The sequence below is a fragment of the Falco cherrug genome, chromosome 8 (genome assembly GCF_023634085.1).
Source record: "Falco cherrug isolate bFalChe1 chromosome 8, bFalChe1.pri, whole genome shotgun sequence".
Classification (NCBI taxonomy): Eukaryota; Metazoa; Chordata; class Aves; order Falconiformes; family Falconidae; genus Falco; species Falco cherrug.
The window spans coordinates 47,672,307-47,698,494 of NC_073704.1; the positions used below are offsets into that span (position 1 = coordinate 47,672,307).

General features: G+C 39.2%; 2 protein-coding genes across 2 annotated transcripts in view; one reads left to right on the forward strand and one right to left on the reverse strand.

Annotated features, from left to right (window-relative positions):
* Positions 1-26,188, reverse strand: part of KCNIP1 (potassium voltage-gated channel interacting protein 1) — a 436,769-nt gene that overhangs the window by 380,890 nt on the left and 29,691 nt on the right. The window lies entirely within an intron of this gene.
* KCNMB1 (potassium calcium-activated channel subfamily M regulatory beta subunit 1) lies at positions 10,588-25,844 on the forward strand. The gene is made up of 4 exons (XM_005442671.3): positions 10,588-10,906; positions 16,747-16,916; positions 18,550-18,745; positions 20,792-25,844. The coding sequence occupies exons 2-4, from the start codon at positions 16,780-16,782 to the stop codon at positions 21,059-21,061; spliced, it is 603 nt and encodes a 200-aa protein (XP_005442728.1). The 5' UTR covers positions 10,588-10,906; positions 16,747-16,779; the 3' UTR covers positions 21,062-25,844.

The window sequence follows — 26,188 nt, forward strand, 5'->3', positions numbered from 1 at the left end:
TGTAAGAGTCTTCCTTTCTATGTGCAAAAAGAAAAACAGTAGGAATTAGAGAATGCTCCTTTTTCAGAGCACCTGCTGAGGGTGCACAATATTATCTCAGCACCCCTGCTATAAGTAGAACATAAGGAAACTGGAACAGGCTAGGATACATCTTGTGGCAACATAATGCAGGCAAATGAGGCAATGTGTTAGATTGGCTGGATATTGTGTCATCGTAAATTCTTGGCATGGCCGCGATTCCAGTCCCTCTGCTACCTTGGCTCTCTAGTACCGATTCAATGAGTACAGCCAGAGTTCAGATTTTTAAAAGTTTGGATACATTTGCTTCTTGGCCTGTGAAAGAAATCAGTGGGGCATTATATGAGAAATTCATGCTATTTTCTTTTTTGGGCATGACAGAGGTCTTGTCAGGTGACAACAAGGAGACATGTGCTGCAAATTCTGCATCATGACCACACAATATCAATACAAGTTGTAACTATCTTTTTACTTTAGTTTCTGTTATAATCATTTATGGATCATTTTGATGTCTTGAACTTGGCTCAAAAATCCTACAAGAAGTTTGCAAACCCTGCAAAAAAAATCCTGATCAATTCTTCTGTTTGCTCCCACAGATAGACACCTGCCAATTTATGCAGATTTTGAAGAGGTTTTGGCTAGCACATCCTTAGTTATGTCCAAAATATTTTAATGAAGAAACTATGGAGATGTTCCCATATGCAGCTATTATCCTGGCATTATTACCTTTGCAGGAATCCGATCTTCTTAATTCAAATGCAAGACAAAACCCTTGATATAAAGGGCACCTTGTACACACAGGTATTTAGTACCTGACAAAAATCGTGAAGTCATACACAGGAAGCTTATTACACTTCCTCCACCTCCCATGTCAGTGCCAGCAATCTGTAAGCTTTTTGGAGAGCATCTGCATCAAAAGCAGGGTAGAAGAAGGGGGAGGAGGAGACATATAAACACATTATTGGCTCTTGTTTTAATAAGGTCTCTGATTAGCCTCAAACAGTTTACACAGTGATACTTGATGACCATTTTAAGTTTGAGAACTTTATCACCCAGAAAAAAATGGACAGCAAGCTTCATTTATTTTGTCAAGATGAAACTATTAAATCACAGGTCTGTAAAAGGATTATTTGTCAGGAATGGCTAGGATCAGTACCCGGGAACTGCAGGCCAAATTCCAGCCATATATATCTGAAACTGAACCTGCTATACCACAGACACTTAATCTATCCCCTCCTGTGTTACCATTCACTATTCTTTCAGCTTCTGCCAGACAAAGAGATGCCCATCCCCATATATAGTTGGGGAAAAGGTACTACAGACATCAATCTATTAGAGTACTGGTTTGTGACTCTGTTCCCTACATTTTTATTTTCAGCAAACCTGCAAGAAATACTACAGTAACAGGTTCCTCTATTTGCCAAAATTTGGCTTCATTTGCTTACGCCAGTTTTTAAATAATACTACTTAAGGTGTGCATGAGCTGTCAGCATAGATCCTCTTGCCACTGAAGTCAAGTGGTAAAAAAATCCCATCTTGTAGAGTCAAGAAAGAACAGCATTTTGGTTTTCATCTAGTGTTCTTCACCCATAGTTATACGTTATTTTTTTTTTTAAAATCCAGCTAGTTAAGACACCACCATCCACCCCACCCCACTCTCCCTAAAAAAAAATATATCTGAAAGTCAGCCATTGGCTTAAAGCCCAGTTCAAAGCCCACTGCTGTGGACCACCCACATTTCACACATCATCCCTATGAACATTGCAGTGCTTTGTAACTCATCACACACAATCAAAGTTCAGGATGCAGTTTTCACCTTTTCTTTCCTTTAGCCTGGGTGTGTGTGTGTGTGGGGGGGGGGGAAGCAGCAAGAGGAAAAAAAGGCTTATTCACCTAGAAACTGAATGAGAAAAGCAACAGACTGAAAGAACCTGAGGGGGATAAAATAATTTTGATAAGAACAAAGAAATCCAGGGGGAGCATAGAATTGCTGAGCAAGTACAAAGACAGATAATGAAGATTAAACATTGCCACTGTTTATGCCCTAAAGTAGTGAGCCATAGCATTTCATCAAGAGGTTTCCAAATCCTGTAAAACGTCTCAGAAGTTCCTACTAAAGTGCATAGCACTGTTAACAAAGCTCACTAAAATGAAGGGCCAAGGTTTGTAAGTTTATTTTCATGGAAACTGTGTTGATACCCATAAAAATTTAACATAAAACTATGACCTGAAACTAGTTTTCATATATTCTTGTTTACTGGTTTGTAATTACAATACTGTGAGATACAAAAGGAGATGAGAAAGATTAGAAAAGTAACTTTTTAGTGTTCAACTCTCTTCCTCTGCAAGCAAAAGCAAAATACACATTACTGGAATCCAGTTCTCCAAGTACTCAATTTTAACTGCAACAGAACCATTTCACTCTACAGGGGACTCTGCTCAGCTACAAAGGTCTTCCCTCTTGAAATCCTCTGCATTACAAGAACTTGTGTCTGTAAAATGAGGTTACAAACCACACTAGCATCAGCACTCACTACATTTGAGGTCGGAAAAATAGAAGAAGTTACTAAGTTATTGTAGCCACACTTGCATTCATGGTTCAGAAAAAGTAAACCAGGGCAAAGCAATTCACATCACATCCTGGGTCAGATGTCCTTCTTGGAGGCTTGTTAAACATGTCCAGCCCTCCAGAAACCAGAACATCCCTTCCTGAAGGAAAGGTCGTCCTGAAACTTTTGGGCCTTAATGGTTCAGTAATTCTTTCTCTCATTCTACTCATTCCTGTCATTTCTAGCAAAGCCTTCTGGTAGAGGAAAAGAGGTTCTGCAATGCAAGTGCCAGTTCCTGCCAGATTGTATGCACAAACATCAAATTCCTCCCAACAGTCACAGGTTTCTATCTTGGTTCATCAGTCCATTCCTTCTCACAACGCTGCAAGGTTAGCGGCAATAACACAGAAAACAAGAAACTAAACATCAACAGTGAAAACAGTAGGGTCCAAGGGAGAAATATACAGTTAAAGTGAGGAAGGCTGAGAGTTACAGAGCAAGGTCTAATAGTTTCTTCTCCCCACAAAAAGAATTAGTGCTGTTTCCTCAAGCAACACACATTTTATTAACATCTTTGAAGTCCATGCAGGTATACTATCAAATCTTCCTGGTGGTGAAAAGATTCAAGGTAGAAACTGTGCACAAATATAGCCTATATGTATCTCCGATAGGGTATATGTCCTAGTGGCCCAAATATTATCTTCTCCTCAGCTCTGCTTCCACTTTTCTTTGAGAAATTTAAATTTGCACACAGAACTCCTTTTTTGCACTCTGTGGTAGAGTGAGATGCAAACACATCCATGCTGTACAAGAGCCATTTGCTTCACCACAGTTTCTGGCAACCAGGACCTCATAGTCCAGTGAGGTGCTGCACCAAGAGAAGACAGTCCTGCAGTAAAACTGGGGGTAGAAGTGACACTGAAATGATCAAGCATCAACATAGCCTTTCACCTTTGCATGCCCTGAGCACTTGCTCCTTCTGCCCAGCGTCTGTGCCTCATCTTGGTATTTCAACCTTCAGTTATCAATAAAGCAAGCAAGTGAAAAATAGTACGAGAAGCACAAAGACCATGATTACAGAATAAAAGTGTTGCCAACCCAAAAGCATGACCGGTTGAAAAAGGTGAAGAAGTGTGACATTACCTCTGTTTCTGCCGCTGTTCTGTCAAGATAGGAAGTTAGGGCTTCTAATGTGTAAAAAAGACCATTTCCTAGCAATTCTCTCCACCAAATCCCTGCCACACCTCTCCCTCCATCACTCCCCTCCTGTTCTCCACACACGGAGCAGCTGAGGCTTTTGTTTCTCTATGTCAGCACAGAATAAATGTACTTCGGCAAGTGAATCTGAAAAAATGGTATTCACAAACTATGTTCCTCTGGTCTGCCATATATGTCAGACCCTCTTCAGCTGAAACCTGCCACAAGTCATGGAAAAATCCAGTACCAGGTTGTTGTAGTAGTAGCCTGCATGACCTCCTCTCTTACACAGACAAAATTAATGACCTCTGCTACCAATGGCTCATTTGAGTTTTTAATCACAGTGGAAATTGCTCCATAAGCCCAAAACGTCTGTGTCAGTCACCTCTTGGGGCAATGTTACTTTGAAATGGATTAAAATTCCCCAGGTAAAGGAAGAGCTCAAAGTAATCATGTTACTTTCATGAAAAGTGTATATTAAAGCACATTAAATGCCTAGATATTGGGACTGCACTCCAAAAGGAAATTTAACTGCTTCAAGGAACACAAGATCAATGCTATTATTTTTAGGCCACAGTCTCATTTACAGTAACTTTCTGCAACAAAAGAGTAATGTTAAAGAAAAGATTTACTTTAATTCCTTATATCAATCTGACTTAGGGCAAGAAGAAAAAAATTGTGAACTTTTCTATACAGAACAGGCGTGGAATAGAAAGAAAGGACATTTCATAATATATTTTCATTTCATTTCACCACCACCTTTTTTTTTTTTTTTTTTTTAATCCTGTCTTTAAGCAATTTAATTCCAGAAAAAGAAGGCACATCACCCTTGCTACCACTATGTTTTGCATCTCTTTTCTGGAGACTTTGTAACTCACTGCAGCAAGGCTGATACACTTACAGTATCATGTATTTTGGGAGCATAGGAAACTAAAGGATAGCACATCGCTTCTCAATCTCCCCTCACCAATACAGGAGAGGAGTAAATGTGTCACAGCAATAAAGGCTGTCAATGTGTGGACACGAACAAAGAGGTAGAAAGCACCTCACTCACCATAACAGCAGCAGCAGCACATCAGGGAGCAGAGCTCTCAGCAAAGGAAGCAATGGCATCAGGGATCACAGCGGACAGCAATAGGCTCCAGCTGTGGGGTTTCAACAGGCGGTTCACATGAACCATACTAACTGCCCTGACTTCTATTATTTGATAAGCAATAACAAAATACCACTTATGATATATGCCTTGTACTCAAGTTACCAATATCCAGGCTTCCCAAAACACAGAGGTTCTCCCTCAAGCCAAGAAAAAGTTTTTATCGTTTCTATATGACTTACCATAACCAGACTGCCTGATGCCCAGAACTTAGACAGTAAATTAAGTCATGCAGATTTGCTTAACTTAAGGTGCTCATCTGCAACTTGCATATGCAGTAGGTCTGACATATCTAGAACGTGTTAGGCCGCACGCGGCCATGCTGCTGACGGGGGTTTGTCAGACAGAAATACAGGGGCTCTACTCAGTTCCAAAAAGTAAAAAGTAAAGAAGTCTTAACAGCAACTCTCTGATCTCTTCTGCTATACAGAACTGTGTTATTTCTGAGTAGATGACTGGAATTGCATTCTCATAGGCTTACTTAACATCACAGACTGTTATGTCTAAATATCTTATTTTGTGAAAGCTTCTTCACATTTCTCCTCTTTTCTGCCTGCATTTTGTCAGCTTAGCAAACTACCCAATACGGGGGTGAAGGGCCAGGGAGAAGCAGGTGATGACCAAAAACCAAAACACTTTTCCTTTTATTGGCCAGGCTGCATAATGAGTTATACTCAACTTAATATAGTGAGTGCCTTCCGTTACGAAATGACATTTCATTAATGTATTTGGCCTTCAGACAGCAAGAACAGAAATACTGTTCCTATTCTACAGACGAGGGGAAAGTCCTTCTTTCAGATACAGTACAAACATGGAACCAACAAGGTTCAGAAAGAGAAATTTACCATTTCACTGAAGAAACCAACTTCACAGATGACAGCAGAGACCATTAGCAACAATACTACCAGAGTTAGCCCTCCATCCTATCTTGGATAAGCATCTGCCTTGATTATCTGGCAATGCTTACGTCTCCCAGCACGAGCACATGGTACCTGTACACTACATGCCACACTTTAACATGTCAGAAAGTTGCTGTACTAAGTTTGCAAATTCAGGAAAGGTCTTATATTTGCTCTATGTTGTAGTTAACCTGACCATGACTATGTTCATAGCAGCTTCTGTTTACCTGACATCAGATACTACTCAGTCTTTGCATAAAGTTCCCATCAGCATCAAATGTAATGCTATATGCATTGCATGTCTGAGACACACTTTCAAAAGCAGACAACACCAACTTCTAACTACACTGAAAATTTTTTATTCAGGTTTGTTTGCTACTGTCACACAGCTAAGCATATAGCAGTGAGAGAGCACAAGTCACTGTGGCAGATAAAAGGAGTAAGGTGGGAGATGCCATGGTCTCAGAACAACCCCCATGCCCCCTCTGTACTTCTACCTGCAAACATACAGAGCACCCTGCAGAAACTCAGCAAACCCGGTCAGCTGATTGCCTCTCACTTGCCAGGCAAAGGCAGTTAGCTCTTTTTGCTCATCTAACAAAGCAAGGAAAAAAAAATTACTTCCCTTTGTAAAATACTTTTAAATTCACAATCGAAATTTCTATACAATGTGGTGTGAGTTTGTTTTGTTTGGGTTTGAGGGTTTTTTTTGTGGTGGTGTTTGTTGTTTTCTTTTTAAATCTCAAGGGCTCCTCTATCTGGAATATCTTTATTAAGAACTGATTACACATGCAAGATCCAACCTGAGAAAGGAGTATATGCACTTACTCTCTGATTGAAAACCATGTCCTTAATCTCTGAAGTCAGTTAGTATGTATCCACAGATGGCTGGGTACAGCAAACAGTTAAGTATCCTCTCTAACTTCAGTTTCAACACACAGTAGTAAGTGTTGTTAGTAACTTCAGACACAAATGAAATTCTACCACAACATTATGCTTTAATACAGGTATAACATCACAGGAAGGCCCATCACGTTACAGCTACCTTCCAACTCAGGGAATCTTCACAAGCACACAGCCACCACGCTGCAAAGTTAGAGGCCAAACAAATGATCCAAAATCCCTGTTTATGTGTGTGTGACAAGTTCTGAGGAATCTCTCAGTCCTCAGGAAACTGGTGAGTTATCAGCAAGTCCAGCAAACAGTTTGTTAATTTAGTTGCTTAAAAGAAAGCAGCTGAGTCTGAAAGCTTGCCCGTGCCTGATTTAGACATGCCAGCACTTAGGACATCTGCCTCCTTCTAACTTGCATAATTTTTAATACGTGACTGTTCCTTGTTCAAGAGCCACAGCTTCTCTTTATGATGCCCATTAAAAATGACAATGTACTACACTATGAATATGTTTCAATTAGGAAGGTGGGAGCTAATAACTTTGTAGGGCTCTCTGAAGATACAAACAACTGTTCTCATTTCACAGCTCAGTGATTCTTCAGAAGCACAAGAAAGCCCTGGAAATAAAATTACAATACTTATTAAACTGGCTCTGTCTCATAGCCATTAAGTTTTTCTTATGCCCTAACATGAAAATAACCCTTATGGATGATTGCCTTAGAAGAATAGAATACGCAGTTCTGACCAACAAAAAGATACTGGTGTTTGTTTGGGGGTTTTTTACCTTTCATACTTTTTCCTTTCCCCTTTTTAACTCCTGAACTCCTCTTTACACTGGAGCTAAAAGGGGGTTCACAGTTTGCAAATTCACATCACTTCTGCCTGTGTATGGACACTATTTGTATAATCTGACTAGGACTTCCAGCAAGATCCACCTGTTACATATGCATAACAGCCTAATGCATAACAGGTCACCTGCAACCACAAAATAAGTTTAATTCATGTGATGTCACATCAAGAAACTGTTCAGTAGCACATGGGGTTGAACCAGACTCTCCTGAGCTTCCTTGAAGCTTCAGAGTCAGTCTGATTTCTTGGGAGGGTTAAGAGTCCTCTGAACTAAAACACACCTGCCATGACCATGCCCTATCAGAAACAAAAAGGAGCTGGGAGAAAGCATTCTGCAATACAGATGATGCAGAAAGGACAACAGTTTGAGTACTAGTTACAGAGTAGTACAGGAAACAAACATCAGAAACTTTTCCCCTGCCATTGTTGTAACGTTTACAGTCCCTTCATATTTTTACTTACAAAACAGAGCTACAATCCTTGTATGCTAATGTTTACACAATTTCTCTTTCAGATCTACATGCCTTCTCTTCCATGTTTTTATTTCCACTAGCACTTACAGAGAAAATAACTACTCAGAAATATTTGTCTTAATTCTCTTCAATTTCTCTGATAGTTTCTTGCAGTTCTGGAGACTGATAATTTTAAGTGTAAATACTTTGCTAACCTACAGACACAGCAGGTCTTCCAAGTTGAAAAATTGCTCATTTTTCAAAGAATTGTGGGAAACGATCCCTCAAATTTAATTTATTTTGTCCTTAGCTAAAATTTAATATATTAGAATAAAAAAAGTAGGAACCAAGACACTGAAAAGAAACTTTTTCAGATTCAAAATAGAGAATTTTAGTTCAGAAAAGCCTGTTCTGATACTCTCTTCCCTTTTTCTTCCTCCAGATACAGTCTGGGATTAACTTGGCTAAAACTAGTATTTATGAAAGGATCATAGACCAAAGGGGCTACTGCCTTTAGCTCCAGGTGACCTTAACTGGGCACAGTTTCTTCTGCTGCACATACTCAAAGAGCACTTCCAGGATCTCACCCTTTCCAGCAGTCACCCACACTCCCTCTCTGGGTCAGCATAAGGCCAAGAGAAACTGTTCATTACCAGTTAGCTGCTTACAAATAACCAGTGAATTAGTGTCCCTGCAGCAGATCCTCATGCAGGGGATACAGCTGGTCCTGTACTTCTCTGAGACCAGGGAAATCCTGCCTTGAACAAGCAGGTGAGTTGGTTCATGATGCCCCATATTGATAGCCAGGAGCAAGGCTCGGAGAGGAGTGAGCACTGCAGCTCCTGCAAGGAAAGGTGCACCAAGGCAAAAGTGCATGGTGATCTCAGCCAGACTGTTCCCTTTTTCCTCCCTTCCATCAAATTGGGAAAAAAAAAAATCCATGTGATTTTAATAAGGCATATGCTATTTTAGACTGCAGTACAGAATTACAGTCTATAAGATAACAAAGATTTGGCTTGCCATTGATACAGCTCTCACGCATACACATCACCATACAGGTCAGTGGCACATTGAAATATCCCAGGGTTAGAGTGGATATCAGCATAGCACCTCCCTTTGGCAAACCTATGTTATTTTATTGGGTTAGTTCTCCAAAAGCCAGAGGCCATCTGGACTTGCACATCTGCAGTGTACACGAGATGAAAAGAAACAAGCAAAAGGTAGATTGTGGTACCAGACTTGTAGCATAGCTTCTGTCTATTCAAATAAATCACCAGTGCACCTCAAGGTGAGCCAAAGCGCTCTACCACCACCTCCTTCCGTACACTGAGAAACTTCAGCAGTGTGATCTGTTCTGCCTGTGGAATCCACAAGATTTATGTTAATTTTGCAGAACTGCTTAGTGCTGCAGTTAAAAATTGATCCATGTGTGTTAGCCATCAGGGTTAAGGAGAGCAGGCAGAAGAGACAGTCAGAGTTCAAAATTCATTAATTTCAGTCAGCAAGGGTTACCTTGTTTTCTGCTTTGACTCCTGAATCACATAGTCCCCCAAAACCCTCACTTTCAATCAATTCCTCATTAAAAATATGACTTTTACTTGAGCCAAAGCCTGCACCTTTGAAATACTCGGTCTTGTTTTCCAAGTCTCAAAAAATGATAGAAAACTCCACTCAACCAGATCACTTTTTATCTGGGAATAAGTTTTGTTCATAAGGCTTTTTTTTCAACCTTCAAATGTCATTCTTTAAATTTAGCTACATCACTTCTCAAATATTAAAAAAAATACTATGATCATAAATCTTTCCAATCTAGATGATAGTAGCTGACTTCAACTTACTTAGCTTTAAGTGTCTAACAGACAGTTTCTAAATCCAAGGTAGCTTTGTGTGCTCTCTTCTGCATCAATTATAATAGAAAAAGTCCTTTTGGGGGAGATACATCTCTTATCTTCAGGCAGCACGAACTCTCTGAACATGTCACTTTCAAATCTTTTACCAAAAGTAAACCCAGAAGATCGCCTTAAGATAAAACAGCTAATTATTAGATGCCTAAAGCAGGATGGAGGGGATCCTACCCTTGTTTACATTGCTCAGAACACTCTTAATGCTTTATAGTAGATTATCTTGTTTCAGCTCCTTTAGTCTCCCAATAAAAGAATTTTCCTCTCTCTTTCTCTCTCTCAAAAAAATTATTTTAGCTCTTCTCTGAAGATCTGTGTTAGGAGTCATCTGTTTATAAGTCCCAGAAATAAAGTTGGCTTTTTGGCTAGAGGAACATGCTGGACATTAACATATCTATGGCACGATGGATGCTTTGTTCTTGTCTACAGAGGTCTGCTGTACAGACAGAATTTTAGCATCTGTTGCATACAAACTGACCAAAACTAGTGGGAACAAAACATTCATACACTGCTGTCAATAGCTTAGGTATGAAGAATTAAGAATCTGTATCAGTGGTCATTGGTACAGTCAATTCCTTAAAACTTACCCAAAAGACCTATCAGATTTCTAAACTAAAAAGCTGTACAAAAGGAGCAGAACCATTGCTTAAGACAAATCCACCGGGATCTGTGGTAAAGGGGCCTTAGGGTATAAGAATTCTCAGTTTCTTCAGCTGTAGTGGGTCTTAGTATTGTGGCTTCCTGGTTTTCAGCAATTAATCTCAAAAAGGACAGTGTTCTTTCATACCTTACCATTTATGGTTACAGAAAGCTTTGTAATAGTGGAACCAAGTTAGGAGTTCAGCCACAGCAAAGCAAACCCAGAGAAGTACAGGAAAGGAAAAAAAGAAAAAACCAAACATAAAAATCCCTTTCAGCTTTAAGTTCTACTACTATTCCAAGTCCATCATGTAACAGAAGTTTTTCATCAAAGAAAGAAGCATTTCATCAAAATCGGTAAGTATATTTCCAAGCAGGAATTTTTCCTTGGGAACATGCAATAGCTCTGGGTTTTGAGAAGTACAGTGGTTTTGGAAGCAACAATCTTTCTGAATCTGCAGCACTGTAGAGGACAGCACAGATAACTTTTCTGTAGCCTGTGGGTTAAGTTGTTCTCTTTTGTAACTGGATGCAATCTGATAATTCTCCACAATTATTAGGAAAGATAACACACACAATTTCACAAATCAGGAGTCTGCAGTTCATATGGGATCATAGCTTTTATTAATTTTAATGGTTAACACACCTTTACTCTTAGGAGTTTCATGGCTTTGGGTGTTCAGCATTTCTTTAGAGGCTGTGCTTGCCTACCTCTAAGTTAGAGAAACCAGGCATTTGAATGCTTCCAGGCTTCCATGAAATCTATTGTTAAATTGATCCATTCTGTGCAGCCCTATACTGCACAGAATCCAAAAGAAGCACTCCAGACAGGTTTTAGAACTGCTGAACTGAGCAATTAACTCTCTTTTTCTGGGTTGTTTTTGCCTTTTTTTTTTTTTTTTTTTAAGAACAACCAGGTTAAAAAGCTAACAGATTTATTCTTAAACAACTGTACAGGTTTTTAAACAAAAAAGCTAACTTCTTTAATTCACTCTAGTTATTACATCAGATAAACATTAATAGAGCAAAAAGATACAGCATATTTCATAAAATATATGTGGTTGTACCATTTTACATAGTCAAAATATTGCTGCTTCAGGTTTCCAAGGCAACTATGAGTACGTGGCAAAATCTTTTCTGTGCAGATTTCCATTGAGGTTCAGCGTCACCTTATTCTGTAACACTCAGAGGATTCGTGGTCCCAGATGCCCAGAATGCTTTTTCAGTAATGGGTTCTTATAAGTTTGCAATGAACAAAAACCACTGTCCCCTGGCCCCAGCATCCCTGGCAAAGGCAGATCTGTTACCAGCAAGAGATGCATATAAATGCTAGGGTAGGAAATAGAGGGCAGGGAGAGGGGAAGCAAGTGCCAACACAAGTGTAGTTTCAACTTCAGGTCCCTTGTCCAGGGTGTAAGCGGTGGGGTAACAGATGAGAAAAGGATGAGGCAGGTTTGAAACAGAAAGGAAGAATCTAAGTAGATGGATATGGAAACAGGTAGGCAAGTGTGAGTGATCAAACTAATTCTACTCAAAGACAGCAGTAAATGTGTAAGCTGTGCTGCTCTGCCACAGTAGCATAACCAGAACAGAGCTCATATTTATAGATCTAAAAATTATGGTTGCCTTCTGGTCCCCACACAAAGCACTTGGCCAATAAACTGGCAATGAATACTATGCTCCTTTTACACACCCAGCAAAGCCATCAATTTTCATGTTGTCCACACAACATGTTCTGAGAATAAAACAAGGTGGCTGTTAAGTTGACACTTGATAAGGGAAAACAAGGTGGCTATTTGTATGCAGAGGTAGTAGAGGCCAAAGGGTCCAGGCCTGTTTAAAAACTCATCACTTTAGGGAGGTGGATGACTTGCATCATTCTGGGTGTAATGTGGTATTAGCACTTGATGCTCATCTGAAAGCAAAACATAATGCTCACTGCAAGTTCACCATATGGTATACGATAAATCAGCTGAAAAAAAAATACTACCTCACTGTTTAATATCTATTCCCAACTTAAATTTGTGATAAGGGTTTAGCACCCTTCCTTCTGCAAGCAAGCAAGATTCATTCATCACTGCTACCAATACTGTGATACCCAAGTTAAGAGCAGCCTGGAACTGAATGAGTCCTCTCTCAAGCTAACTAGTGGAGGTCACACACTGGAAACTCCTTGAGATGGGGGGAGGAGGCGTCAGAGACTTCCTGCTAAGTATCAAACATGTCTACTAATCAAAATAGGGGACTATTCCAAACTTGAGCAGATGGTATCCCTAGGATTATCACCAGCAGCTGTCAATGCAGTGATTATACATTGAAATTGCACAGCTAATGTACTGTATAATTTAACTAGACTGAAGAAGAAGATTAGGGAGAAGGAACATTATGAAAAGATTTGGAGCTTATATTTTCCTAATAATTATGGAGGCACCCCACAATCTTCTATGCAAAAGATACATTTAGATTTACTCTTGAAGGCCAGGCTAAAACCCACATTACACACTTCAATATCTACCAATTCAAATATGCTCAGAAACTTCCTGGGCCAATCAAGTGCTCTGCAGTGCTTCATTTTTCAAAGATGTAATGATTTTGTCTGAAGAAACACTTAATTAGCTCTTTGAACATTCCTCCTAATATACACTGACAGAGCTAGGAGACAGAAGAATTTTTAATCTGAAAAAACTTAACCTTTTGAACAATGGGGAAATTCCAAATGAATACATTTTTCTATATGCATGCACCTTGTTTTGTCCTGAAGCCAGAAAATGCAGGATGTTCAGCACAAGAACATAAGATTTATATATGAAAAGAAAAAAAAATGCACACGGAGTTTCCTTCACTGACTTGTGCTTCCTCTTAAATTATTCTGTACATACATGAAATAGCGCTACAGATTTTTCTGGTCTTCTGAATTTTAAATCATAAAAAAAAGCATCAGAAAGCACATATTTCAGTTTTAGGGACTGCATTCACAGTAATCTGGTTCAGCAACACAACAGTGACATGAGCACCTCTGATTTACACTGCCTGAAGACCTAGTAGGTTATTTTTTAATGTTTACAGGAGGCCTCAGTGAGATATTTTTAGATGAATCTTTCTTGTTAACATTCTCTGCATAATTTATATGTCCTTATTCTCTTTGGTGTCAAGCAGAAATCTGAACTGGGGAAGCTGAGGCAAACAGGATCACCTAGCAGCCCACGCAGTGAACAAGGGTCAGGCAGCCTGGGGCTAGCCTCAGGAAGGGGAACAACACTGCACATAATACTTGGAAAACCTCTTGGCCACTTGTTAAAATTTCCAATTTACACATACAAATTCTTTATGTGTCTTAAAGAGGTAGTCTGGCAGTTTACAATGATTAGGAGGGATGAGCTTACTAGTACTTCTGCTGCATATGTGGCTGACATTCAGACTGGTGGGGTAATTACATTTCTTGTTAATTCTTTGGTTAATTGACCCACAGTTCTTGTTTTCTATGTAATAAGTGGTCTGATTACCCCACTATTTCTCAGCATAACTGGGACAGCTATATAAAGATTATGGTTCATCTAAAATTCAAGACATTAACAGCACAAGGCCACTAGAAGTTTTCCATAAGTCATGGTGGCAGTACCAATCATTCACTTTTTCATTTTCCCACAGAACTAATGAAAGATGAGTAATTGTTACTGCATCTAAGAATTTCTTGCTAACAACACAGGTTTTCGCTCGCCTATTAGCAGCTTCCCACTGTGATATAAGGAATTGCCACTCAGGTACACACAGACTCAGGGCCCATGCTCCAGGACTGATGATGTTCCTTTGTTCCATTTTCCCCTCTGACCAAGCTGGACAATAAGTAAAAGAGTCAGTTTAATACCAAGTTGTACAATGTTCCAATATTTTTATTATTTCAGACTTCATTGGTTTTTTGAAAGTGCTATTTCCACTTTGCCCTCACAGAACTAAAAGAAATGAGAGAAGTTTCCAAGGAATAGCCACTACTGACATTCACCCAAGTTTCCTTGCAAGGTGCACATGCATCTGTGCATGGTTATACACAAGTATGCAGACACAGTGTGAGCACACTGACAGTGCTTGATGCCACATGTTCTATTATAGCCCCACAGACCAAGAAAAACAGAATACAGCCTTATTAAGGGCATTTGCTCACATTCTGTATTAAACTCAAATGCCAGTAAGCAGGTAAGGTTCATCTTATGGCAATTTCCTTACTTCTTAAAATGCCAGTGAATTACACATGATCATCAGAAAAATAATTCCCTTAAAAATGCTGTCTGTAAAATTCACAGTGTATATTGATGTTTTATTTAAAGTGGAATGAAATATGGAACTGGAAAAAATTCAATATTCAAACAAAAACTCCTTTTGTTCCTAGGGACAACTCAAAACAGCCTTTCATTTTGACATCATGTACCAGCAACTTCAAAATAGATACTTAAAAAATTCTGTAACTAGCCTTGAGTTATGCTGTATGAAAGCTGTTTTACTGTCCATAGAGATCTATATTTTTATTGTTAATAACACTAACATTCAGGTGTTATAGTAGTCTAAAATCAGTAATATTTCAACGTTCAAATTTTTGAACATTTAAACAGTCAAAGTAAGGCACTTTTACCAGTGAAAACCAAAAATAACAGAAAAGAAAGCAAAACTCAGATTATATTCACATTTTTTCTTTTGACAACTGATGGTGTCATTATCTTGTCTTTCACAGAATTCAGTCTTGTTCCCCACCCCGATAACACCACAGCTCTGCCAGCCTGGGGTAGCTGGAGACCATTTACTCATGGTTAACATTAAGAACCCATTCGCTAGCTTTGGCTTGTATTTGTCTTATACGGTATCTAAACCTAAGTCTTGGCATTTGCTCCATTGCTTAGCTGAACATTGGTAGAGACCACGCTGTCCTGAAGGCCAGCCAGTAAGGGTAAATACTAAATAGTTGCACATACCTGAAGCTGAAATCCTGAAAATGCACCAGCTAAAGCATGAAGCTGGGCATCGTCTTGCCTAAACAGGTTTCAGTCCTGTTCTCACATGCATGTATGTAATATAGTCTCCCTTTCTCTTTCTGCTCTGCTCTTGTCCCTTCTCCCCCCTAAAAAACCCAAAATCGTGCCAGTCTTGTCATTTGCCATAACTATGGCTTGCACCATGTTTTCTTGGAAAAAACAGAACCTCATGAACCTTCAGTTAACAGCTGTCAGTTCAACAGATTCTGGTGATAGGCTGAACTCTGTGAATTTTATCCTCATTTATGTATTAATCCTTTCTATCAGTTGTAATGATTTAATGGCTTATGGATTCACAGCAATTATTTTCAGATTCTCTTTATCAAAACATTAGCAAGATAATTTAAAATGCTATTTGGCAAGGGAGCTGGGGGGAAATGCCAGGCTCTCCTGAGCTCAGGTTCAGACAGCTCTGATTGAATGTTCCCCTGGTGTTACACCAACATTTTGCAGTTTGCACTCTCCCGTTAGTGCCAGCAGCAGTCCTGACCCCGTACTTATGGTGAGAAATACAGCAGGTTTAACTGCTCTTTTTTCTAATCCTATTGCATCGTGTTTGGTGGCATCACATCTAGAAAACACAGCTTTTCTCCACTATTTGACTGGACATCAAGTTTTGAGCATCCTTGAACAGGCAAGGCCAAACAACAAACATGCAGAAGTCAGAACCCAGCCTCTCAAATGCTAAATTTTAAATTATTTCAGCTCTTTCGAAATAAGACAACCCCTTTCAGACTAATCCAGAACAAAAGACATAACGTAAAAAGGATTCTGCTGTGGGAAGATTTTCCCTTCATGCAGCCTTTACCAATACACAACACAATACCTCTTACTTCAGAGAAGCAACGACGTAAAAAAGATGGAATTAAGGCTGAGGACAATCAGGCTGTTAACAGAACTCTCCCACAAGATAATCAGGTTTTCCTACCCTTAACTCCCATCCTCCACACACACATACATTTTGGAGTACTATATGGTAAATATCAGAAAGTAAAAAGGAAGTCTACTGATAATAAAAGACACTGTAACTTTTTTTGAAAAAATCTATTTTTTGAAAAAATGGACTGTTCCTCCATGGGATACATTATATTCCAGAAACTTATTACAGAACTGCGATACTTATAGCCAATCCTAGTCCCGTTTTCCCTCTCCTTTCTCTATTTTGTTTTATACCAGGAAGAGATTGTTCAGATTACACAACTCTAAATCATGTTGGGAAAAAAGTTGGTGACTGCACAGAAGCGAGGGGAGACAAGAGCCCTGTGCCTGGGACTGGGAATGGTTGCGTGCTCCACGATGATGTACTTTTTTATTGGGATCACCATTGTGCCATTCTACACTAAAAGGTAATGACAGACATTTGCTTATGAATACAAAGCTATTTCTTTTTCCTGTCAAATACAATTATTGAAACAGCGCCAAAATATATGGTAGTATGTTGTACAATAAATAAACAGTATGTTCTTGAAGAGCTCATAAGAATTTAAGACAGAAGAAACAAGAAAGAAATAGGTGAGCCAAGAAGTCATTGAGCATTCACAGGTAAGCAAAAGAAAGAGGGAATGATCACCTTCAGAGCCAGAGTAAGAATAGACTAAACCAGGGGTCCTCAAACTACGGCCCGCGGGCTGGATACAGCCCCCCAGGGTCCTCAATCCGGCCCCTGGTATTTACAGAACCCCCCCGCCCCCCCACCGGGGGTTGGGGGGGAACCAAGCAGTCGCAGATGACTGCCTGCCACTTCATCCGTGCACCGGCCCCCGGTTAAAAAGTTTGAGGACCCTTGGACTAAAACAAAACATTTACTATGAAAACATGTAAAATAAAAACCAGCCATGACTATCAAAGCTCAATAACGGAAAACTAAATCTTGGATTAACAATAATTAAAAAAATAATTTAAAAAAGCTTTTCCATGTGCAGGAGGGTGTGTGTTTTTTAATAAAACTATAAAAACCTGAGCATAAAAGTCACAGTAAAATTGTTCAGTTGAGAATCAGTAGCTTATTTCCAAATCAACCATCCTCCAACAGCCCAGTCTACCACAGCAAATGTTGCAGAATACAATGAATGCTGATGAAGTTACTGTTACTCATATTTTTATTTTGTTTTGCAAGTTCTGTCTCCACACACAAAATCAATTTGCAACAAAACAAAGCAACAAGAGTGCAGCTCAGTTTTTCATGCTTGAAGATTTCGATAAAGTACATCCATCTCATTCTTCTTACTAAGCGCACCTTTAAGCTCAAAAACATTTGAAAAACATTATCTTTAAAACAGTAATTTACGCTTATTTATTTTCCAGCCTCCAGATTACATTACAAAATATATTTGCATGTAAAAAGATTAGTTTAAGAACTTGAGTGAGACTATTTGTTTACTTTTTTTTGCCACTGAAGTGTACTGCTGTAAGCAAAAGCTGGTATGCTAACAGTAATCCTTGAGAAAAAGGGATAAGCAACAGAAAAAACAAACACCCCCCCCCCAAAAAAAAAAAAAACCACTTTTGTCCGACAGAACCCTGCTACTTATTCATGCAAAAGGTTCGCATAAGGAAGAAAAGGCAGGGGAAACATGGGAGCTAATCTGAGTTCTGAGAATTGAGTGAGATTAGTCAAAATATTTCTGAGACATCAAGTGTACTGTGCTTCCAAATATTTACTACCAAACATTAAAATCCATATTAATTTTTCTTTCTCGAATAACACTTGAAGCTGATTACAGATGAGGTTAGAATCTGACTTCAAACCACAGAACGTGTAACAAACAGCAACAAAAGAACCGCCTTCCTATGGCGCCATTTCCCCTGGCCCAGCCGTCAGTTCAGGGAAGGCAAAGTGCAGGGCCCCAGAAGGGAGCAGCCGTGAGTTCACCCGTACCACACCTACAGCTGGCACACACAGATGTATCTCCAGCATGTGGCCCATAACATACGCTGTCAACACATTTAAAAGCAACACTTTTTGTTTTGGTTTTGTAGTGTGTGGACAACAGAAAGTGTGTGCCAGGTACTCAAAGCCAACATCAAGGATAAAGCACTCTGCCCAAACAGCGAAGGCTCAGAGGATGGGGATACCTTTCCTTACCCCTGCCTGCAGGTGTGGGTAAATCTGACAGCCTCAGGACAAGAGGTGATGCTGTATCAGACTGAAGATACACTGGAAAGAAACCCTAAGGTACTTGCAACAGAGACTGAATAATCACTCTTTGCTGCTGGCTGGCAACTTTGAGGAGAAGGGGTGATTGTTTTTAAACCAAGAAGCATAGTAAAAGCATTTGTTGTTCATGTTTTCACATCCATGCTTAGACCAAGGCATTTTTAAAACATTCCAGAAATAACACTTTAAAAAAAAAATATCTTTTAAACATTACATCAAACATTAAGTTAATACTTGTTAAGGAATTACAGTAAACAAACATGAATGTTTAACATTCATGAACATTTAAAAATACATAAGTCTCCCAGCTAAAGACCACTGGTAAGAAATAGTTCATAAACTGTGGTTTGCTCACTTGCTTGTTGAATTATCACAAGAGAGACCTGGTTAAAAACTGTCCAAAGCGAGAGCACAAATACCAATTGTACTTCTATTTTATAGGTGGGTGGTATCAAGCAGGAAATAAAGCCAAGAAAGGGGAAATAAGGGTGCTGTTGGGAACATCTGAAATTATGCACATTTTAGACAGAAAGGAGAAACAAATCCATAATTTTGGAAGACGATCACCCAGAAAACTTGTTTGTCCTTGGTTTGGTTTGCAAGTCTTTCTGGCCAGTATGGCAGCAGAAACCTGGAGTCACGGAGAAGAGAGTGATGCTGTGGGAAGCACCTGTGTAATGCAGAGGCGCTGCGTATCACAGTAGAGGTCCCTTGGCCAGTTGTTTTAGCAATCTCTTCCCCAGAGGATGATTGTAGACCATGGGTGGGACAGAAATGTGGGTGCACAGTATTAATCTGGCTTTAGAGGTGTGTGAAAAATTAGGGAAGGGGGGGGGGAAGGAGGATGTTATTGTTTTGTTCCTGCCACTATTTCTCCTTGGGAATCAAAGAGCTCAACATCTTTAGGCTTGCTCCCCCACAACCAGAACCTCTCTAACAAGTATGCTGTCCAAGGAAGGTCAGGTTCAGTTCAGTACCAATAGCAGAAGTATTTCAGAGACCTTACTGCTGCTCAACACTCTCTCTAAGGGGACATAAAATGAAATTCAGATCTTGGATGCCCAAGACTGAAGCACTTTCAGAATCCAAAACAAACATCCTCAGACTACAAGTGTTCATCTTCTTAAAGAAATTATATAGATTAGTTTCACACAGTGCAAACCTGGTAGCATAAAACACTGAAATGAAGAAAATTTTGCTAGCTAATGTCTGTCTTTATAGTAACTATCTCAGGAAAAGCTACATATAATGAAGTGGCAAAGGAGAAATTATCTGCTGTAGATTGAAATGAGAGCCTTGCTCACTGCAAGAGGCAGCCATTAGCTGATTTCCTACCTACTGTTTACATTATTGCAAGTACAAACCTTCAGGTTGGGAACCATACCCTTTCTGCCTTGGCCAGTTTCCATCTTAAGACACCTAAGCATTATTATGTATGCAAAATAGTGTTGCATAAAAGAAACTGTTATGAATTACAGCAACAAAAAGACTGCTTTGAAGTCTATTAGTATATCCACTGAAGTATAAATAACTTTGCATTATTACTACAGGTCAAGATAGTTCTGCATTGCAAGGATAAGTAGAAAGCTGCCAACAGCCATGCCTCTCTCTTATTTTTCCTGCTACTTACAACCAGAGGTGCAGAGTACAGCAACTTCATTTTTCTGCACACTGACAAGCCAGTTGTGAATTTCTGCACAATTAACACATTTCTGCTGTGGTAGTGCCTACAAGCTCTGTTAGGAATCCAAACTTGGCACTGCAATAATGAAGTGACAGTCTCAAAGACTGCGGTTTTAGTTCAAGCACATATGTACTATTGGTTTCCAACATTACTCCAATCTGCAAAACTGCAGACTGGGGGCATAGACACACTGACAGAAACAGTGAAGCATGGCAAATGGGTTATGTGCATAAGGAAACCAAGATGATTACCCTGGATACTAGCCAAACCACACGAGTTTTTGTCAGTACTAGCATGTTTGTTTTACTCAATTTGGCTTAACTACAAACCTTGAATTGTGAGTATCCATTATAATGAATCACCTTGATTTCTTATTCCAGTGTTCGTACGTCCCAGGCAAGTCGGAGAACTCTAAAGAAGTTAAAGCACGAATAGAAATAATTGCAAGCAATTTCAAAAAATACCAGACTTTCCCGTGCTACTATGACCCAGGAGGAACGCAGACCAATGTCATTTTAAGCAGACTTTATCCCCCAAAAGGCCTCCTTTTTGCTTTCCTTTGGCCTACACTCATGTTTACAGGTGGATGCCTGATTATTGTTCTAGTAAAAATTAGTCAGTATTTTTCTGTTCTTTCTGCTCGGCAGTAGAACATAAATATCTATCAGAGATCCTTGCAAGATATTAAAGCGGCTTTGTTCTGCCTGTTTATCTGCATTGTGTGACTTTTAATACATCAGGTATCAATCCAAGGGTAGGCATTCCAGAAAACTGAATCACTATGGATGGTAATCCATTACATGAAGACAAAATATAAAACTGATTCCCAGGTGTCGTGGTTTAATCCTGGCCAGTAACAAAGTACCACCCAGCCGCTTGCTCACTCCCCTGCACCCAGAGGGGTGGGGAGGAGAATCGGAAAGGAATGTAGAACTCAAGGGCTGAAATAAGATTTAATAATTTAAACAGAATAAAAAGGTAAGAGCAATAATAATAACAATAATAACAACAATTATAATGGAAAGTTGGGGAAAAGGACAAAATCCAAAGGAAAAGGGAGAAAGGAAAACAAGTGATGCACAGTACAACGGCTCGCCACCTGCTAACTGATGCTCAAGCAGTCCCTGAGCAACGACCCCCCCCAGCTAACCCTCCAAGTTTCTATACCAAGCATGACGTCCCATGGCATGGAATACCTCTATGGCTGGTTCAGGTCAGCTGTCCTCACTGTGTCCCTTCGCAGTCTCTTGTGCCTCTCCAGCCCTCTGGCTGGCACGGCCCAAAAAACCAAAAAATTCTTGACTTTGTATAAAAATTATCCAGGAACAACTGAAAACATCAGTGCATTATCAACATTGTTCTCACATCATAGCCAAAACACAGTACTGTACTAGCTACTAAGAAGAAATTTAAGTCCATCCCAGCCGAAACCAGGACACCAGGAATGCCTGAAAATACCTCATAAGAACGCAGACCGAGTTACTGCCTATTGTTTCCTTGGACTTTCTGCGGTAGAGTAGCTTTACAGAGCTACAACTTAAGTTTACTACTAAACTCTTGTTCCATGTTTTAGACGTGGTCCTAATTTTCTGTCTGGTTGATAACAATTGGTGCCAGATCCACATATATCATCACTGCAGACACATGTTTTATATACTTAATTACCAATATAGTGTGTATTCATGGCATAGTCTTCTTGTCTGTTGATAAAGAAGTTTTGCTATGGTCCAAAAAGGTATTTATCATCATGGATGTCTCTGCTTTTGGGAAAGGGGAGAGGGGAGAACCACCTAAAAACAAAATATACATACGCAGACACTACAAAGTTTGCACTCTAAACATTTAACACCAATTGTATGTATTTAAATATATCCACAAAACACAGGGTATGGTAAAGAAGTTTATATTAGAAGTTTTTGTATTTAACTCAAATCTTCACCTTGCTTTACTTTTTACAAAGTGTACCACTCAAGGAAGACCATCTGCCTACCATTTGCATGTATCATAAAACTGTTAAGGAAGGGAAGTCACAATATGAAAAACACAATTATGTAGTCTGAAACATCCATGATGTCTTACTAAACACTGTAATATGACCTAAGGACAGAAGTTTCCATATTTAGCACAAGGATATTTCACAATGGAGACATCTTTGTTTCTAGTGCCAACTCTTAGGAATGCTCTGATGCATGCATAGATACATTTTCTGTTCTCTGAAAATAACTGTTTCCCTCAGACAATTTCCAAATTGCTACTGGACACAGGAGGAACACAAGCTACTTCCTATATGCTGTATTTGACTGGCACTTGAGACATAGCTAATAAAAAATTTTTTGTCACATTCCTGATGAACCACTTGGTAGCTATCATTCATAGGAAAATTTCAGGGCTTAGGTGCAAATTTAAATCCATTAAACTCTAGTGGAAAAAAATTATTCTCATTAATGTGGCACAATTCTCTATTGTGAGAAAGAGGAAGGCTGAAATATTAAGCCACCACATTCATTTTCCAACATTACTAATGGAACAGCATCAAGAGTTTGCTTTTCATCATGATCATCAAACCAAAATTAGACCAAGATAGTATAAAACAGCAGTTATTAATATCAGTAACACTCGTTCAACATGAAAAGTCTAGATGGTTATCTATTAGAAATCTACAAGAGGAAAAATGACAAGCTCTAGTGCTTAAGAGTCACACAGTGTCAGTGGTGCTATAAAAAAAAAAAAAAAAAAAAAAAAGCCTAAACTAAAAAATGAATATAGGAGGAGAATTATTTCCACAAGAAACAGGAAGGTATTTACAGCTTCATACAACACTTCTATGAAATGCATCTGAAGCTGTGTGTATATATGATTCTAATCTTTCTCATTCAGGAAAGTGAAAGTGCAGCTGACAGGTACAGGCGTTTTGGGTGACCAAAAGCATTTGCCAACAGGATGGCAAGGGGAAGAGACCCTGGTTTATTAGTTCACCAAAAGCTAAGGCAGGACTGTGGTAACTGCTTAAAAATAAAAAGGCAGAGAGGATACCTGTTGAACCTAATGCATTGTACTGGTACCAAAGGAGGTGAACAAGCTAGCTGCAAATAAGACAAAAGCAGTTTATTTAAAAGGTTCTTTCAAAGCTTTACTCCATATTTTTAAACTACTGCTGAAAAGCAAAAGCCTTCAGTTTGCAAACTAAAACTTGTTCATGACTACTTTATACTCAGTCCAGCAAACCAGTACCCCTGCCACCTTGCTCCTCTCTCAGCTCAGCAGAGAAAAATGAAGGTTGGATATTTAGCAGCAGTCCCCATTGCTAACTCATGAGTCAGTAATTTGTCCTTGAAGTACAGAAGCTCTTGATTTTGCTAAGCTCAGAACTCAGCATGAAGACTGGGAGCTCCTGCTTCCAACTCCTACCTTGGCTTCCTGAGACTACTCCCTAAAGCCACCCTCCTCGCCTCCCTGTTCATAGTTATCCCTGATAGAAGTAGATGAAGATTTATTCAGTGCAAGCTGTGTCTCCAGATTTACGTCTACCACAAATAGAGTTGATTATCGCATGAAAACAATTATTTCCCTCCAACATGTACAACATTGCAAAAACATGAAGAAAAACCTTCCACAAATTTTGTTCTCCAATATAGCAACATTTCCTATTAGGGCAGGAGATATTCCAAGTGAAAACAGCCCGTTCAGGGGAAAAACTAGACGCAAGTTCAGAAACTGCATTGTCTTGGACTCTCACCAACCAGCCTCTCTCTCGCCCAAATTAAAAAGGGTGTTTAAATTCAAAAAGCCAAATATTATAATGTAGAAAACAAACACACAAAATATATAGGCACTACAGAATGGTTCTTTTATAATAACAATTTGCCCGTGTATAAATACTGGTTATTTTCCACATTTCTGAAAAAGTTTAATGTTAAAGTCATAGATACTCTTTTTCCTTTACAGTTTCACTTTCTCTTAAAGTCAGAACTAAATGTTTTAACATTGTGCCACGTTGCTGAATTATTCTTGGCCTTTTGTAAACATTTTTCTATCCTTCTTCCATCTGCAAAAGTTGTAATTTGCTAGAGAGTGAAGTTTTAATAATACTCTATGCTTCTTAGAGCAGCACACAAGGAAGCTATATAGCCTTTAGGGCTTTTTGTTTCGTTGTTGGGTAGGTGGTTTTTGGTTTTTTCGTTTGGATTTTTTGGTTTGGTTTTTTTTTTGTGTGTGTGTTTGGTGGTTTTTTTAATATTATTGGATTATACCATCAAGTCTATAAAATATCCGATAAATAAAATGCTATTTTTCTGAGATCCAGCAAAACACTTCCTATGAGAAGTGCTTCAATACAGTGACTATCGCAGTGACAGATGTACACAATCCACTTTTTCAAGGCAGAGCAGATGCTCAAGGTACATACGACAGCATTAAGACTCCTGCCAGAAGAGAAGTGGAAGTATAAGCAGCTGGAGATTAAATTCATACCTCAAATCTGTTTGACTACACACAGCTTTCACCAGCATTGATGCTCAGACCACAGTAGTGCTTGAGTCGACCAGAAAGACAGGGAACATAGGGAACAGGGACAGATTTTTAGACCCTGATGAATACTTCAGTTGTGCAAGCCCTTTATATGTCTATATGAATAATATTGTTTTGCTGAAACTATTAGAAGTCCTAATTTTCAAGTGCTGGGCACAGACTCTTAGGAATAGTTTTTCTCCTTGGTGCCAAATAAGGCTTGGACCTGGTGATTCTACTGTTGGAAGATGAAAAAGAACAAAAGCTCCAGCACTATACTTGAGGGAACTAGCATTTTTTCTAGGGGAAAAAAACCCAACCACAAACAACAAAACACACCACCCACACAACTATTGCAAAAGGTTGTAAAACAAAGCTTTTCCCATAAACCAGAGGCTATAATTCTGGATGAGACAGATTCAGTTTTCATCAGCTTTTAGTAAGATCACTGTTTTCCACCTTCAATAAGGTAGCAACAATGGCAGCTTAAGAGGAGCCTATGGCCACCGATTTGCTAAGCAGCTACCCCTTAGTCACCAGCATCTTCTTAATGTACGTAAACAATAGCAGATACTTTCTGGCTACCTCTGGCAGCTTTGATTTAAGTATCCTGCTAACTGGTGCTATTTTTATTACCTCATCCTCAAAGCAGCAACAGGGCAGTTAACACAAAGACGACTCTGGTCCCTGAAGATTCCTCACTCATTGCATAAACCCACTACACTTGATAACAAAATACTTTCCAGCTGAGTAGCTGGTACTTTGTTACTACCTTTTGGGTGTGTTTTTTTTTTTTTCTTTTGGGTTTGTCTTTTTGTTTGGCTGGTTTTTGGTGGGTTTTTTGTTTGTTTGGGTGTTTGTGTTTGTGTGTGTGTGTTTTAATAAGGAAACTGTTATAGTTGAATTATAAATTGAGTCCAAAATAAATTCACTAAATATTTATTAAGGTAGGAAAGCAAAAACAGTGCACTGGGCGGCTGGGGAGTCACAGCTCCTCCAAGGCTCGCAAATTTAGGCAAGCTAAACAGCTCCTTTTACCTTCATGGAAGTCGGTTTCAACATCTTTGGTACGCCCCTCAGCTTCTTCCGTTATCGTGGTTTCTTGCTTAGTCTGTTACAAAACTAGTTCATGCAATCTTTCTCCACACAGCCGTTTGGTACAAAGGTTTAAACAAAGATACAAATTGTCAAAGCAACATAGCATCAGGGTTTAACATTTGTCTTAAGATAATGTAGGACACTCCCATGTCTGCAACGAGATCATTCCTGTT

What these genes read in the sequence shown, in the direction of transcription:
- KCNMB1 (XM_005442671.3), top strand. Translation starts at nt 16,780, where the DNA reads ATGTTGGGAAAAAAGTTGGTGACTGCACAGAAGCGAGGGGAGACAAGA. An exon ending in GTGCCATTCTACACTAAAAG is followed by an intron (nt 16,917 to 18,549) that starts GTAATGACAGAC and finishes TTGGTTTTGTAG; the next exon opens with TGTGTGGACAACAGAAAGTG. An exon ending in CACTGGAAAGAAACCCTAAG is followed by an intron (nt 18,746 to 20,791) that starts GTACTTGCAACA and finishes TTCTTATTCCAG; the next exon opens with TGTTCGTACGTCCCAGGCAA.